The following is a 17,496-nucleotide window of genomic DNA, read 5'->3' on the forward strand; positions in this document are numbered from 1 at the left end:
AGGGTAACGGTTGACAATTGTATGTCAGGTTGGAGGCCAGTGTCTAGTGGAGTGCCCCAAGGATCTGTGTTGGGTCCACTGTTGTTTGTCATTTACATTAATGATCTGGATGATGGTGTGGCAAATTGGATTAGTAAATATGCAGATGATACTAAGATAGGTGGAGTAGTTGATAGGGAGGTAGATTTTCAAAGTCTACAGAGAGACTTGGGCCTTTTGGAAGGGTGGGCTGAAAGATGGCAGATGGAGTTTAATGCTGATAAGTGTGAGGTGCTGCATTTTGGTAGGACAAATCAAAATAGGACGTACAGGGTAAATGGTAGGGAATTGAGGAATGCAGTGGAACAGAGGGATCTGGGAATAACTGTGCATTGTTCCCTGAAGGTGGAATCTCATGTGGATAGGGTGGTGAAGAAGGCGTTTGGTATGCTTGCCTTTATAAATCAGAGCATCGAGTATAGAAGTTGGGATGTAATGTTGAAATTGTACAGGGCATTGGTGAGGCCAAATCTGGAGTATGGTGTGCAGTTCTGGTCGCCAAATTATAGGAAGGATGTCGACAAAATGGAGAGGGTACAGAGGAGATTTACTAGAATGTTGCCTGGGTTTCAGCACTTAGGCTACAGAGAGAGGTTGAACAGGTTGGGTCTTTATTCTTTGGAGCGTAGAAGGTTGAGGGGGGACTTGATAGAGGTTTTTAAAATTTTGAGAGGGACGGACAGAGTTGACGTGGGTAGGCTTTTCCCTTTGAGAGTGGGGAAGATTCCAACAAGGGGACATAGCTTCAGAATTGAGGGACAAAGGTTTAGGGGTAACATGAGGGGGAACTTCTTTACTCAGAGGGTTGTGGCTGTATGGAATGGGCTTCCGGTGGAAGTGGTGGAGGCTGGCTCGATTTTATTATTTAAGAGTAAATTGGATAGGTATATGGATAGGAGGGGATTAGAGGGTTATGATCTGAGTGCAGGTAGATGAGACTAGGTCAGGGAGAATGGTCGGCGTGGACTGGTAGGGCCGGACAGGCCTGTTTCCATGCTGTAGTTGTTATATGTTATATGTTATATGTTATATGTTATATGTTATATGTTATATGTTATATGTTATATGATGGGGTCCTCATTGAAATGTACCGAATAGTGAAAGGCTTGGATAGAGTGGATGTGGAGAGGATGTTTCCACTCGTGGGAGAGTCTAGGACTAGAGGTCATGGCCTCAAAATTAAAGGACGTTCCTTTAAGAAGGAGATGAGAAGGAATTTCTTTAGTCAGAGGGTGGTGAATCTGTGGAATTCTTTGCCACAGAAGGCTGTGGAGGCCAAGTCAATGGATATTTTTAAAGCAGAGATAGATAGATTCTTGATTAATATGGGTGTCAGGGGTCAAGGTTCTTCTTCATTAGTAGGGGGGAGAAAGCAGGAAAAAAGATGGGAGCAGGACAAAGCTTGACGAATGATGTGTGCATACAGGTGAGGGGGGCCTTTTGATGAGTAGATGGAAGAAGTAAGGTTGGAGCCGTTTCTCCCTCTGTCCCAGTCCTCCTGCCCCTTTCCCTTCCTTTGGAATTTCTTCTACCATCCCCGAGTCTCACATTTCCCTTTTATAGACAATAGACAATAGACAATAGGTGCAGGAGTAGGCCATTCTGCCCTTCGAGCCAGCACCGCCATTCAATGCGATCATGGCTGATCACTCTCAATCAGTACCCCGTTCCTGCCTTCTCCCCATACCCCCTCACTCCGCTATCCTTAAGAGCTCTATCCAGCTCTATCTTGAAAGCATCCAACGAACTGGCCTCCACTGCCTTCTGAGGCAGAGAATTCCACACCTTCACCACTCTCTGACTGAATAAGTTCTTCCTCATCTCCGTTCTAAATGGCCTACCCCTTATTCTTAAACTGTGGCCCCTTGTTCTGGACTCCCCCAACATTGGGAACATGTTTCCTGTCTCTAATGTGTCCAATCCCCTAATTATCTTATATGTTTCAATAAGATCCCCCCTCATCCTTCTAAATTCCAGTGTATACAAGCCTAATTGCTCCAGCCTTTCAACATACGACAGTCCCGCCATTCCGGGAATTAACCTAGTGAACCTACGCTGCACGCCCTCAATAGCAAGAATATCCTTCCTCAAATTTGGAGACCAAAACTGCACACAGTACTCCAGGTGCGGTCTCACCAGGGCCCGGTACAACTGTAGAAGGACCTCTTTGCTCCTATACTGAACTCCTCTTGTTATGAAGGCCAACATTCCATTGGCTTTCTTCACTGCCTGTTGTACCTGCATGCTTCCTTTCAGTGACTGATGCACTAGGACACCCAGATCTCGTTGAACATCCGCTCTTCCTAACTTGACACCATTCAGATAATAATCTGCCTTTCTATTCTTACTTCAAAGTGAATAACCTCACACTTATCTACATTAAACTGCATCTGCCATGTATCCGCCCACTCACACAACCTGTCCAAGTCACCCTGCAGCCTTATTGCATCTTCCTCACAATTCACACTACCCCCCAGCTTAGTATCATCTGCAAATTTGCTAATGGTACTTTTAATCCCTTCATCTAAGTCATTAATGTATATCGTAAATAGCTGGGGTCCCAGCACCGAACCTTGCGGTACCCCACTGGTCACTGCCTGCCATTCTGAAAGGGACCCATTTATCCCCACTCTTTGCTTTCTGTCTGTCAACCAATTTTTTATCCATGTCAGTACCCTACCCCCAATACCATGTGCTCTAATTTTGCCCACTAATCTCCTATGTGGGACCTTGTCGAAGGCTTTCTGAAAGTCGAGGTACACCACATCCACCGACTCTCCCCTGTCAATTTTCCTAGTTACATCCTCAAAAAATTCCAGTAGATTTGTCAAGCATGATTTCCCCTTCGTAAATCCATGCTGACTCGGAATGATCCTATTACTGCTATCCAAATGCTCAGCAATTTCGTCTTTTATAATTGACTCCAGCATCTTCCCCACCACTGATGTCAGACTAACTGGTCTATAATTATCCGTTTTCTCTCTCCCTCCTTTCTTAAAAAGTGGGATAACATTTGCTATCCTCCAATCCACAGGAACTGATCCTGAATCTATAGAACATTGAAAAATGATCTCCAATGCTTCCACTATTTCTAGAGCCACCTCCTTAAGTACCCTGGGATGCAGACCATCAGGCCCTGGGGATTTATCAGCCTTCAGTCCCATCAGTCTACCCAAAACCATTTCCTGCCTAAGGTGGATTTCCTTCAGTTCCTCCATCACCCTAGGTTCTCCGGCCCCTAGAACATTTGGGAAATTGTGTGCATCTTCCTCAGTGAAGACAGATCCAAAGTAACGGTTTAACTCGTCTGCCATTTCTTTGTTCCCCATAATAAATTCCCCTGCTTCTGTCTTCAAGGGACCCACATTTGCCTTGACTATTTTTTTCCTCTACACGTACCTAAAAAAACTTTTGCTATCCTCCTTTATATTATTGGCTAGTTTACCCTCGTACCTCATCTTTTCTCCCCGTATTGCCTTTTTAGTTAACTTTTGTTGCTCTTTAAAAGAGTCCCAATCCTCTGTCTTCCCACTCAATGTTATACTTCCATAGCAATGTTATACTTCCTCTCCTTAATTTTTATGCTGTCCTTGACTTCCCTCGTCAGCCACAGGTGTCTCTTACTCCCCTTAGAGTCTTTCCGCCTCTTTGGGATAAATTGATCCTGCAACCTCTGCATTATTCCCAGGAATACCTGCCATTGCTGTTCTACCGTCTTCCCAGCTAGGGCCTCCTTCCAGTCAATTTTGGCCAGCTCCCGCCTCATGCCTCTGTAATCCCCTTTGCTATACTGTAATACTGACACTTCCGATTTTCCCTTCTGCCTTTCCATTTGCAGAGTAAAACTTATCATGTTGTGATCACTGCCTCCTAATGGCTCTTTTGCCTCTAGTCCCCTTATCAGATCAGGATCATTACACAACACTAAATCCAGAATTGTCTTCTCCCTGGTAGGCTCCAGTACAAGCTGTTCTAAGAATCCATCTTGAACGCACTCTACAAACTCTCTTTCCTGGGGTCCATTTCCAACCTGATTTTCCCAGTCTACCTGCATGTTGAAATCTCCCATTTTATCTACCATCCTTTCACTTCCCCCTATCTGTTTCCCTCTCCTCCCTGCCTCAGAGGATAGTTTAAGTTGAAGGGGAAAGATTTTATAGGAATTTGATGGGCAACTTTTTCAGACAAAGTTGTGGTGGGTGTATGGAATGAGCTGCCGGAGGAGGTAGCTGAGGCAGGTATTATCGCAACAATTAACATTTAGAAAGGTACATGGATAGGACAGGTTTTGAGGAATATGGGCCAAACGTAAGCAGGTGGAATTAGTGTAGATGGGACATGTTAGTCGGCGTGGACAAGGTGGGCTGAAGGGCCTGTTTCCACGCTGTATGACTATGACTATGACTTTATGACTCATCAACATTCCTATAGATATCTGAAATGTCAACTTTAATTGTCTTCACAAATGCTGCCTGACTTGTTGAGGGTTCTTTGTAATTTCAATTTTTGTTAACAATATCACCTGCAATGTTTGATAATGTTACATATAATTAATGGATCACATTTAATTGCTGAGTTTCTGGTTCTGCACCCTGAACAATAGATGCATAGAAAACACTGCAGTGAATAGCAAAAATCTGAGTAAATTGCAACACACACCTGTAAATAAGCTGAACTTTTTTCTCTGCCCAGAATAGGGAGGGCATAGTGGTGCAGCTAGTAGAGCTGCTGTCTCATGGTGCCAGGAACCTGGGTTCAATCTGGAACCCTGATGTTGTCTATTTGTAGTTTCCACATTCTTCATTATCATGCAAGTTTCCCCCAGGTGCTCTGGTTTCCTCCAACAATCCCAAAACGTGCAGGATTATAGGCTAATTTGTCTTTGGAAAATGCCCATAATGTGTCAGGAGTGGGTGTGAACAGACAATAGACAATAGGTGCAGGAGGAGGCCATTCAGCCCTTCGAGCCAGCACCGCCATTCAACGTGATCATGGCTGATCATTCTCAATCAGTACCCTGTTCCTGCCTTCTCTCCATACCCCCTGACTCCGCTATCCTTAAGAGCTCTATCTAGCTCTCTCTTGAATGCATTCAGAGAATTGGCCTCCACTGCCTTCTGAGGCAGAGAATTCCACAGATTCACAACTATCTGACTGAAAATGTTTTTCCTCATCTCAGTTCTAAATGGCCTACCCCTTATTCTTAAACTGTGGCCCCTTGTTCTGGACTCCCCCAACATTGGGAACATGTTTCCTGCCTCTAACATGTCCAACCCCTTAATAATCTTATATGTTTCGATAAGATCCCCTCTCATCCTTCTAAATTCCAGTGTATACAAGCCTAGTCGCTCCAGTCTTTCAACATATGACAGTCCCGCCATTCCGGGAACTAACCTAGTAAACCTACGCTGCACGACCTGGAAAGTACAATGTGGGATAACATGGAACTAGTGTGAATGGGTGATCAATGGTCAGTGTCTTTGGGCTGAACGGCCGTTTCCATGCTGTGTCTTTCAATCAAGAAAACACACACAAGAATATCTTACGATATGATACGATAGAACTTTATTTATCCCAGGAGGGAAATTGGTCTGCCAACAGTCATAAAACACAAGATACATATATATATATTCCTTTATTCGTCCCACACCGGGGAAATTTACAGTGTTAGAGCAGCAAAGTGGATAGCAAGAGAGCATGAAACATGAAATTAAAATGGCGTGTGGAAAGTATTGGGGATGTGCAAAGATTTGGGGAGGGGGTGGGGAGGGGAGGGGAGTCAGTCTACCCCATGACAGAAAGGGGAGGAGTTGGACAGTTTGATAGCCACAGGGAAGAAGGATTTCCTGTGGCATCCTGTACTGTATCTTGGTGGAACCACTCTGTTGCTGAATGTACTCCTTAGGTTGACCAGTGTGTCATGGAGGGGTGAGCTATGTTGGGGTGAGGGGGTGAGCTCCACAGTTTGAGGAGCATCCTCCCCTCCAAGACCACCTCCCATGAATCCAACTCTGCCCCCAGGATGAAACCAGCCTTCCTGATGAGTTTGTTAATCCTGTTGGCATCCGCGGCCTTCACCCTGTTGCCCCAGCACAAGACAGCGAAGAAGATGGCACTGGCTACCACCGATTGGTAGAACATCTGCAGCATCTTGCTGCAGACATAGAAGGAGCAGAGCCTTCTCAAAAAGTACAACTGGCTCTATCTCTTTTTGTACAAGGTCTCAGCATCCCTAGACTAGTCCAGTTTACTGTCCAGATACACTCCAAGGTATTTGTACTCCTTGGTAAACTGCACATCCACACCATTGATGGAGACAGGGAATAGGGGTGTTCCTCTCCTCCTAAAGTCTCCCACTAACTCCTTCATCTTGTGGGTATTATATGAGATTAAAATAATATCATTACTTATTTTTCTCTCACCTCCTCTCCCAAGACACATATTAATCAATATCCATACTTAACTAATTTGTAAACTGCATCAAAGAAGAATGAATGGAAGACAGATATGGTAACATTCTCAAATGAGAGTGCGGGACATGGATACAGAAATTGTCATGTGGCAGAAATGAGTAAAGATGTGGCAAATGAAAATTAGCGCAAAACATTTTCAAATAAAACCCCAGGTATAAGGAGGAGGAAAAGCAATACATTCTCATCGAGTGCAGGAAAGGATGGGGGGGGGGGGGAGGGTACCTAGTTTAATAATTGAAAATGGAAGGACAGTTTGAATGTGGTCAGAGGGTCTTTGTGATCCTCAATATAAATGCAGGCTGGGAGTGTCTCCATCACAGTGTCTCCTCCAGTCACCTCCTCACTGTGATGGAAGGCCAGAATGTCTTTTCTCTTCCCCTGCCGTCTTCTCCCGCGGTCAGGCTGTTGAATTTGCCACGTTCCAGGCCGCGCCGGACGGTGAAAGGTCCGCGGGTCGAACCAAGCCCCGCGACTCGGGGCGGGCGAAGATGCCGCCGCTGCACGTTGGGGCGGTTGTAGCTCCCGACATTGAAGCCCCCGCCGGGCAGAGAAAATCCCGCGGCCTATTTCAGGCTGCGCCGGACGGTGAAAGGTCCGCGGCGGGCCTACACAAGCCCCGCGATTCGGGGTGGGCGAAGACGCTGCCGTCGCCGTCGCTCCAGATGTTGGCCCCCACCCAGGGCAGGGGTTGCGAGCTTCCGACGTCCACGCAGCCGGAGCCTCCACAGGCGAGTCCCAGGTGGAGGCCACCAGCTCCAGGTGTTTGGCCGACGGTAGGCCGCAGCGGGAACGGAGACACGGCCCAGAAACAAAAGGTCGCATCTCCGCTCGGAAGAGATAATTTTACATTTATAGTTCCCGCCACCCCCCCCCCCCCCTTAATACACAACCCCATAAAAACTACATCACATTTACAGTACAAGCAAGGCAAAAAAACAACATAAAAACACAAAGACAGACGGACTGCAGGTAATCCGCAGCTGCTAGGGCAGCGCAGGCGCAGAAAAGCTGATCATCCAAAATCAGTATCCCTTTGCTGCTTTTTCCCCATATCCCTTGATTCCCTTAGCCCTAAGAGTTAAATATAACTCTCTCTTGAAAACCTCCAATGAATTGGCCTCCACTGCCTTCTGTGGCAGAGAATTCCACAAATTCACAACTCTCTCGGTGAAAAAAGTTTTTCCTCATCTCAGTCCTAAATGGCCTACCCTTTATTCTTAAACTCTGACCCCTGGTTCTGGATTCCCCCAACATCAAGAAATTTTTTCCTGCATCTAGCCTCTCCAAACCCTTGAGAATCTTATATGTTTCTATAAGATCCCCTCTCATCCTTCTAAATTCCAGTGGAAAATACCCTAGCCTGCTCAACCTCGCTCTGTAGTCCGGTCCCTTGAATCCTGGCAACATCCTGGTAAATGTACTCTGAATCCTTTCCAGCTTGACAACATCGTTCCTATAACATGGTGACCAAAACTGAACACAATACTCTAAATGTGGCCTCACCAACAACCACACTCCCCAGAGCCCTACCATTCACTATATAGGTCCTGCCCATGTCAGATTTCCCAAAATGGAACACCTCACATTTCTCGGTAGTAAATTCCATCAACCATTCCTCAGCCAACCTGCCCAACCGATCAAGATCCTGCTGTAATCTTTGACAACCATCTTCACCAGCTACAACACCACCCACTTAATGTCATCTGCAAACTTGCTAATAATGCCATGTACGTTCTCATCCAAATCATAGACATAGATGACAAACAGCAATGGGCCCAGCCCAAAAAACATTGTTCAACCTCACCCTCGGCTTCCTTTCAGATCCAATTTTCTATCCATTCAGCTATCTCTCCTTGCATCCCATGCAATCTAACCTTCCAGAGCAGCCTACCATGCAGAACTTTGTTGAATGCCTTGCTGAAATCCAAAATAAACATCTCCTGCTTCCTCTTGTTTGGGGTGGTGTCTCTGGATTTCTTCATCCAGAATGCTTCAGTTAATTCAAAGCAGAGGTTGATACATCACTGGAAATGAAGGGAATCAAGGGATATGGGATAATACAGAAAAAAAGCATTGAAGGAGAAGATCTGCCATGATCCTGGTGAATGCCGAAGCAGGCTTGAAGGGACAAACAACCTATGATAAAGTTAAGATTAAATATGCAAATGCTCAAAATCTCAAATAAAATGAGCCAAAAGACAAATAGACTTGGCAATTCAGGTCTGAGAAAAGATTTAGAAATATTTGTAGTTTTTTTTCTCCATAAAGTACTTTATGGAAGTACTGAGTACTTTCACCACTCTGCTCATTTTCAGCTATAAGCTTCTGAATCTTCTGAGATTCAGAAAGTATGTGAACATTTTCAAAGTTGTTACCAATAGCATTGCTGCACAATCTAATGAGAAATCACATCACCGGGTGCCTTATGAAAATGGAATTAACAAGAGCTTATTATCTAACATTAATATCTTATCTTAAAAAATAATTGAAGCCAAACTGCAAAATATAAAGTGAAAAGCAAGATGTACGCAGATTCCCACCTACTCAGTCTAATTCAAAAGACAAGTTTTCCGTAAAAGTTATATGAACAAGGTGCATTGTTACTCATGCCATCATTGTACAGAAAGCAGCAGACTCCATATGTGAAATTCATTGGGGTAATAGCATGCATGGAAACCTGTGAGTGACTAAGACTATTTGATAGCACAGTAATTAAAAAATGGTGCCTATCTGGAATGGCATTTTGCAAGCAACACAACAGCAAAGAATCAAATATAGCAGTTATGAACATATTTGGATAAAAGAAACAGCAATGTTACTGTTACAATGTTACGAACAAAAGACCTCCACAGCTGATGACACAGAGTTAGTCAGGGGAGACAGAGGAACAACTCCGGGACTGCATGGTAGACTGGGCGATGCAGGACTCTGCAACAGACCTGAATGAATATGCCACCGTTTTTACTAACTTCATAAGGAAGTTCATCCTCACAATTCAACTGTTCACATTGTGTACAGTTTTGGTCTCCTAATTTGAGGAAGGACATCCTTGTAATTGAGGCAGTGCAGCGTAGATTCACGAGATTGATCCCTGGGATGGCGGGACTGTCATATGAGGAAAGATTGAAAAGACTAGGCTTGTATTCATTGGAGTTTAGATGAGAGGGGATCTTATAGAAACATATAAAATTATAAAAGGACTGGACAAGCTATATGCAGGAAAAATGTTCGCAATGTTGGGTGAGTCCAGAACCAGAGGCCACAGTCTTAGAATAAAGGGGAGGCCATTTAAAACTGAGGTGAGAAGAAACTTTTTCACCCAGAGAGTTGTGAATTTGTGGAATTCTCTGCCACAGAGGGCAGTGGAAGCTAAATCACTGGATGGATTTAAGAGAGAGTTAAATAGAGCTCTACGGGCTAGTGGAATCAAGGGATATGGGGATAAGGTGGGCACGGGTTATTGATTGGGGACGATCAGCCATGATCATAATGATCTACGGACAGTAGATTCTGTGGCGACAGGCGGGAGTCGAGGATGGTTTGTTGCCTCCCTGGTGCCAGGGTTCATGACATCACGGAGCGGCTTCAGAACATCCTAGTGAGGGAAGGTGATCAACCGGAAGTAGTTGTGCACGTGGGAACGAACGATGTCGGGAGGAAGAAGAAGGAGATACTGCAGCGTGAGTTTAGAGAGTTAGGAAGAAGACTGAGAAGTAGGACGTCGAGGGTGGTTATCTCTGGACTGCTGCCTGTACCTCGTGCTGGTGAGGGCAGGAACAGAGAGATCGGGGATATGAATGTATGGCTGAGGGGCTGGTGCAGGGAGCATGGATTTAGATTTCTGGACCACTGGGATCTCTTCAGGGGTAGGGGTGACCTGTACAAAAGGGACGGGTTACACCTTAACAGCAGGGGGACCAACATTCTGGCAGGCATTGCTAGCGCTACAAGCGTGGCTTTAAACTAAGTAGTGGAGGGCAGGGGTTGACAAATTGGGAATATGAAGATGGAGTTAAAGGGGAAGTGAATACAGGAGAAACTGTAAAGGACTCTCAAATGAATGGGAAGGGAAGTTCTAGAAGGGATATGAGAGTAAGGTCAGGGCCAATTGTGACCGGTGTGAGAGGGGAGGTAAATACCGAAGTTAAAGTGTTGTATTTAAATGCGCAAAGTATAAAAAAAAGTGGAGTAGCTTGAGGCTCAGTTAGACATTGGCAAGTATGATGTTGTGGGAATCACTGAGACATGGCTACAAGAGGACCAGGGCTGGGAGCAGAATATTCAGGGGTACACAATGTACAGAAAAAACAGGCAGGTGGGGAGAGGGGGCGGGGTAGCTCTGTTGGTAAGGAATGATATTCACTCCCTTGCAAGGAGTGACATAGAATCAGGAGATGTAGAATCAGTATGGATAGAGATGAGGAATTGTAAGGGTAAAAAGACCCTAATGGGAGTCATCTACAGGCCCCCAAACAGTATCCTCGACATAGGGTGCAAGTTGAATCAGGAGCTAAAATTGGCATGTCGCAAATGTAATGCTACGGTGGTCATGGGAGATTTCAACATGCAGGTAGACTGGGAAAATCAGGTTGGTAATGGACCCCAGGAAAGAGAGTTTGTGGAGTGCCTCCGAGATGGATTCTTAGAACAGCTTGTACTGGAGCCTACCAGGGAGAAGGCAATTCTGGATTTAGTGTTATGTAATGAACCTGACCTGATAAGGGGACGAGGTAAAAGAGCCATTAGGAGGCAGTGACCACAATATGATAAGTTTTACTCTACAAATTGAGAGGGAGAAGGGAAAATCGGAGGTGTAGCAAAGTATAGTATAGCAAAGGGGATTACAGAGGCATGAGGCAGGAGCTGGCCAAAATTGACTGGAAGGAGGCCCTAGCAGGGAAGACTGTGGAACAGCAATGGCAGGTATTCCTGGGAATAATGCAGAAGTTGCAGGATCAATTTATCCCAAAGAGGAGGAAAGATTCTAAGGGGAGTAAGAGGCACCCGTGGCTGACAAGGGAAGTCAAGGACAGCATAAAAATAAAAGAGAAGAGGTATAACATAGCAAAGAAGAGTGGGAAGCCAGAGGATTGGGACACTTTTAAAGAGCAACAGAAGATAACTAAAAAGGCAATACGGGGAGAAAAGATGAGGTACGAGGGTAAACTAGCCAATAATATAAAGGAGGATAGTAAAAGCTTTTTTAGGTATGTGAAGAGGAAAAAAATAGTCAAGGCAAATGTGGGTCCCTTGAAGACAGTAGCAGGGGAATTTAATATGGGGAACAAGGAAATGGCAGACGAGTTGAACCAGTACTTTGGATCTGTCTTCACTAAGGAGGATACAAACAATCTCCCAGATGTTCTAGTGGCCAGAGATCCTAGGGTGACAGAGGAACTGGAGGAAATCCACATTAGGCAGGAAAAAGTTTTGGGTAGACTGATGGGACTCAAGGCTGATAAATCCACAGGGCCTGATGGTCTGCATCCCAGGGTGCTTAAGGAGGTGGCTCTAGAAATTGTGGACGCATTAGTGATTATTTTCCAATGTTCTATAGATTCCGGGTCAGTTCTTGTGGATTGGAGGGTAGCTAATGTTATCCCTCTTTTCAAGAAAGGAGGGAGAGAAAACGGGAAATTATAGACCAGTTAGTCTGACATCAGTGGTGGGGAAGATGCTGGAGTCAATTATAAAAGACGAAATTGCGGAGCATTTGGATCGCAGTAACAGGATCGTTTCGAGTCAGCATGGATTTACGAAGGGGAAATCGTGCTTGACTAATCTACTGGAATTTTTTGAGGATGTAACTAGGAAAATTGACAGGGGAGAGCCGGTGTGGTGTACCTCAACTTTCAGAAAGCCTTCGACAAGGTCCCACATAGGAGATTGGTGGGCAAAATTAGAGCACATGTATTGGAGGTAGGGTACTGACATGGATAGAAAGTTGGTTGACAGACAGAAAGCAAAGAGTGGGGATAAATGGGCCCCTTTCAGAATGGCAGGCAGTGACTAGTGGGGTACCGCAAGGCTCGGTGTTAGGACCGCAGCTATTTACAATATACATCAATGACTTGGATGAAGGGATTAAAAGTACCATTAGCAAATTTGCCGATGATACAAAGCTAGGTGGCAGTGTGAACTGTGAGGAAGATGCTATGAGGTTGCAGGGTGACTTGGACAGGTTGTGTGAGTGGGCGGATGCAAGGCAGATGCAGTTTAATGTAGATAAGTGTGAGGTTATCCACTTTGGTGGTTAGAATAGGAAGGCAGATTATTATCTGAATGGTGTCAAGTCAGGAAAAGGGGACGTACAACGTGATCTGGGTGTCTTAGTGCATCAGTCACTGAAAGGAAGCATGCAGGTACAGCAGGCAGTGAAGAAAGCCAATGGAATGTTGGCCTTCATAACAAGAGGAGTTGAGTATAGGAGCAAAGAGGTCCTTCTGCAGTTGTACAGGGCCCTAGTGAGACCGCACCTGGAGTACTGTGTGCAGTTTTGGTCTCCAAATTTGAGGAAGGATATTCTTGCTATTGAGGGCGTGCAGCGTAGGTTTACTAGGTTAATTCCCGGAATGGCGGGACTGTCATATGTTGAAAGACTGGAGCGACTAGGTTTGTATACACTGGAATTTAGAAGGATGAGAGGGGATCTTATCGAAACGTATAAAATTATTAAGGGGTTGGACACGTTAGAGGCAGGAAACATGTTCCCAATGTTGGGGGAGTCCAGAACCAGGGGCCACAGTTTAAGAATAAGGGGCAGGCCATTTAGAACAGAGATGAGGAAAAACTTTTTTAGTCAGAGAGTTGTGAATCTGTGGAATTCTCTGCCTCAGGGAAGAATTCCCTGAGGGCAGTGGAGGCCAATTCTCTGAATACATTCAAGAGAGAGCTAGATAGAGCTCTTAAGGATAGCGGAGTCAGGGGGTATGGGGAGAAGGCAGGAACGGGGTACTGATTGAGAATGATCAGCCATGATCACATTGAATGGCGGTGCTGGCTCAAAGGGCCGAATGGCCTTTTCCTGCACCTATTTTCTATTGTCTATTGAATGGCGGTGCTGGCTAGAAGGGCCGAATGGCCTCCTCCTGCACCTATTTTCGATGTTTCTATCTGTCCACAAGACCTTTTTCCCGAATTGTGGTTGCTCTTTTAAATACTTCTTGGCAAACTGTAACCTGGCCAGTGGTTGACACTAACCAGTGGTTTGCATCGTGTAGTGTAGCCTCTGTATTTCTGTTCATGAGGTCTTCTGCAGACAGTCGTCATTGACAAATCTTAAAAAAGCTCATCAACCGCTCTACTTCCTCAGATGATTGAGGACATTTGGTATGTCAACGATATTCTCTCAAATTTTGTGTGTAGGAAGGAACGGCAGATGCTGGTTCACACCGAAGATGATTCTGAAGAAGGGTCTCAACCCAGAACGTTACCCATTCCTTCTATCCAGTCTGTCCCGCTTGTCCCACAGTCTATCCAGTCTGCCTGTCCCGCTGAGTAACTCCGTCTATCTTCTCTCAAACCTCTACAGGTGTACAGTAGAGAGCATATTGACTGGTTGCATTTTGTCCTGATTTGTCTACCTGAACGCCCAGGAACGAAGATTACAAGTGGTAAACATTACCCAGTCCAACACGGGTACAGACTGCCCCAACATTGAAGTCATCTACAGGAGTCGCTGCCTCAAAAAGACAGCTAACATCATCAGAGACCCATATCACCCGGCCACACTCTTCTTTCAACACATCGAGTCACACAGGGAGACTGCCATCGGGAAGAAAGTATAGGAGCCTGAAAACTGTAATGTCCAGTTTTCAGGGGCAGCTTCTTTCCTACAACCATATAACCATATAGCAATTACAGCACGGAAACAGGCCCGTTCGGCCCTACCAGTCCACACCGACCACTTTCTCTGACCTAGTCTCTTCTACCTGCTCTCAGACCATAACCCTCCAATCCCCTCCCATCCCATCCATATACCTATCCAATTTACTCTCAAGCATCGAGCTATTAAACAGCCCAACATCTAAATGAACTCCAAACTACTTAGACTTGTACCAGCATCTGCAGTTATCTTCTTATACTACTTGTTGCTCCACTGCGATTTCTCCTCAAGGTATGTCCACTTTGAAGAAGTTCTCCTCCTCTCTTCGACGAGAGTTTAGCAACATGCTCTCTCGTTGCTCCCCCTCTGTGATTTCTCCTGCCCTCCTACTCTACGACCACAGCCCATTCCTTCTCTCCTGAGATGCTGCCTGACCTGCTGAGTTACTCCAGCATTTTGTGAATAAATACCTTCGATTTGTACCAGCATCTGCAGTTAGCTTCTTCTTATAAACTTTGTTGTTGTTTATTATGGTGTTTATATAGTACTATGTTTACATATTTATTCTGCTGCTGCAAGTAAGCAATTCATTATTCCCTTCCGAGACATATGTGACAATAAAACACTCTGCCCACCGGACCTGAACCAATTGTGGCGGAGGTGGATAATAATCGGACTTAGTTGTGGGAACCGCGAGCGAGGTCTGTAAATGCACTGTAAATGCTGGAGTTTCAAGGTACCGAACCGCATGGCACATGGACAAACCTTGTTCTCCTTGGTGTCCACCGGTGAGCGGGTCTGAGCGGCCCTGTCCCTGGTCCCAGCAGCTCCGGGCAACAGACTGAGGGCCCTGCGCGGCCCCCGGGCACGGTGCATCGCAACAGCCGCTCTCCAGCCCTGGACTGGGCTCACTCTGGCCCGCAGAACATCCACTCGCTCCTCTCCTCTCCTGCTGCTGCTGCAAACTCTCCCAGAGCCAGACAACAGGCTCCGTCTCCAGGCAACAGCCGCTCGCCAGGGGGGCCGGCGTCCAGGACCAGGTGTTGACCCGTCCCGACGCCACCCAGCCAGACCCAGCGGGACAACGCGAAGTGAATTCCACCTGCTAACCTCAGCAACTGGAGCAAATTACAGGAGGGGCACGGCGGGTCAGGAAGTATTTCGGGAGGGAATGAACAAACAAACTTTCGGGTCGGGACTCCTCATTAGACCGAGAGTGGGAAGGGGTGGTGGCTGGATAAGAGGAGTGGGTTGGGACAAAGCCTGCCTTGTAATTATATTTCGACTACACTTTTACACTGCCATTATCTTTTTCACATTTACGAATAACATTATATGGGGGAAAGATACGTTTTATTTCGATAAGAAATAGTGGCAGGCAGAAAAAAAAGTCAATAAACTGTTGACTGATGCATTGAGAGAACCCGCAGACCACAGATATCTGCTCGCATCAGCTTAACCATTGAGAGCCTTTGAAGGGTGTCGACCCGAAACGTCATCTATTCCTTTTCTCCAGAGATGCTGTCTGAGCCCCTGAGTTAGTACAGCATTTTGTGGCCCTCTTCTCCATTATTTTGTAATGATCTGACTATTATTTGACAATAACTGCAGATGCTGGTACAAATCGAAGGTATTTATTCACAAAATGCTGGAGTAACTCAGCAGGTCAGGCAGCATCTCAGGAGAGAAGGAATGTGTGACATTTCGGGTCGAGACCCTTCTTCACACATTCCTTCTCTCCTTAGATGCTGCCTGACCTGCTGAGTTACTCCAGCATTTTGTGAATAAATGACTATTATTTGAGCCAGTTCAATTAACACGCTCATTTCTGATTATGCATCCTGAGTGCTAAGTGAGATATCAATGTAATATTTTCAGGATTGTTACAGCCAATGTGTCGGGTCTTAAATCAAGATCTATTTGAACATTGATTAACTATTGTAAAATGCTTGGGTATAATGAAAACGCTCATGTGTTGAAATAGTCTTTGGCTCTATTTTAAGCAGTGATCAAATGGATAAATCCATATGGGGGCAAGAAGATTGGAGGGCTGAAGGGTCAGAGGAGGGGGAAGTAGTATGCATGCCGAAAATAATTAGTTCTGCACCTCAGAAATTCTGGAGCATCTATCTATTTGCCTAAAAATCATGAGAAATTCCTGCCACATATGGTGACTGAGGAGAAAGGGGAAGGGGGGGATAAATAAATGCACAAAGGGAATAGAAGGATATGTGAGCAGGGAATCATGAGGAACATAAATATCAGCAGCAATCTTGCACTTACGCAAGACAGAGACACAGGGAACTGCAGATATTTCAACCTTGAGCAAAACAAAACAGGAGGAAGACTGTGGGTCAGGCAGCATCTGTGGAGGAAATGGAAAGATGACATTTAGGGTTGCAAGCCTTCTTCAGTAACAGGGGATGGGGAGCTGAAAAAGGGGTGGGAGCAGGACAAAGCTTGACGAGTTTGGGTCAACTGATGTCTATTACAAACCCACTGATTCTCACAACTATCAAGACTACACTTCTTCCCACCCTCCTTCCTGCAAAGACTCTATCCTCTACTTCCAATTCCTCCGTCATACCACATCTGCACCCAAGATGGGTGTTCTATACCAGGACATCCGAGATGTCCTCATTCTTTAGGGAACGGGGGTTCCCCTCTCCCATCATAGATGAGACCCTCACTCGTGTCTCCTCAGTACCCCACAGCTCTGCCCTTGCTCCCCCTCCCCTTAGTAGCAACAAAGACAGAGTCTCCCTAGTCCTTACCTTTCACCCCATCTGCCATCGCATTCAACACATGATCCTCTGATATTTTCACCACCTCCAACGGGATCCCAACACTGGTCACATCTTCCCATCTCCATCCATTTCTGCCTTCCACAGAGACTGTTCCATCTGGAACTTCCTGGGTAACTCATCCCTTTCCACCAAATCACCCCCTACCCAGGTACCTTCCCAAACAACTTCTCCTATATCCTTCCTTTGTCCCGCCCCCCTGACATCAGTCTGAAGAAGGGTCTCGATCCGAAACGTCGCCCATTCCTTCTCTCCTGAGATGCTGCCTGACCTGCTGAGTTACTCCCGCATTTTGTGAAATAAATACCTTCGATTTGTACCAGCATCTGCAGTTATTTTCATACAAAGCCTCACA

At 45.6% G+C, this 17,496-nt stretch overlaps 1 protein-coding gene across 1 annotated transcript in view; it reads right to left on the reverse strand.

The window, feature by feature from the left end:
* Window positions 1-15,213, reverse strand: part of dnah5 (dynein, axonemal, heavy chain 5) — a 178,979-nt gene extending 163,766 nt beyond the window's left edge. Inside the window, exon 1 of the mRNA XM_078420238.1 lies at window positions 15,103-15,213. Within this exon, the coding sequence (XP_078276364.1) occupies window positions 15,103-15,213 (111 nt within the window). The remainder of the gene's footprint in view (window positions 1-15,102) is intronic.
* Between the last annotated feature and the right edge of the window lie 2,283 nt (window positions 15,214-17,496).

This window comes from Rhinoraja longicauda, chromosome 2, assembly GCF_053455715.1.
Source record: "Rhinoraja longicauda isolate Sanriku21f chromosome 2, sRhiLon1.1, whole genome shotgun sequence".
In the NCBI taxonomy this organism is placed as follows: Eukaryota; Metazoa; Chordata; class Chondrichthyes; order Rajiformes; family Arhynchobatidae; genus Rhinoraja; species Rhinoraja longicauda.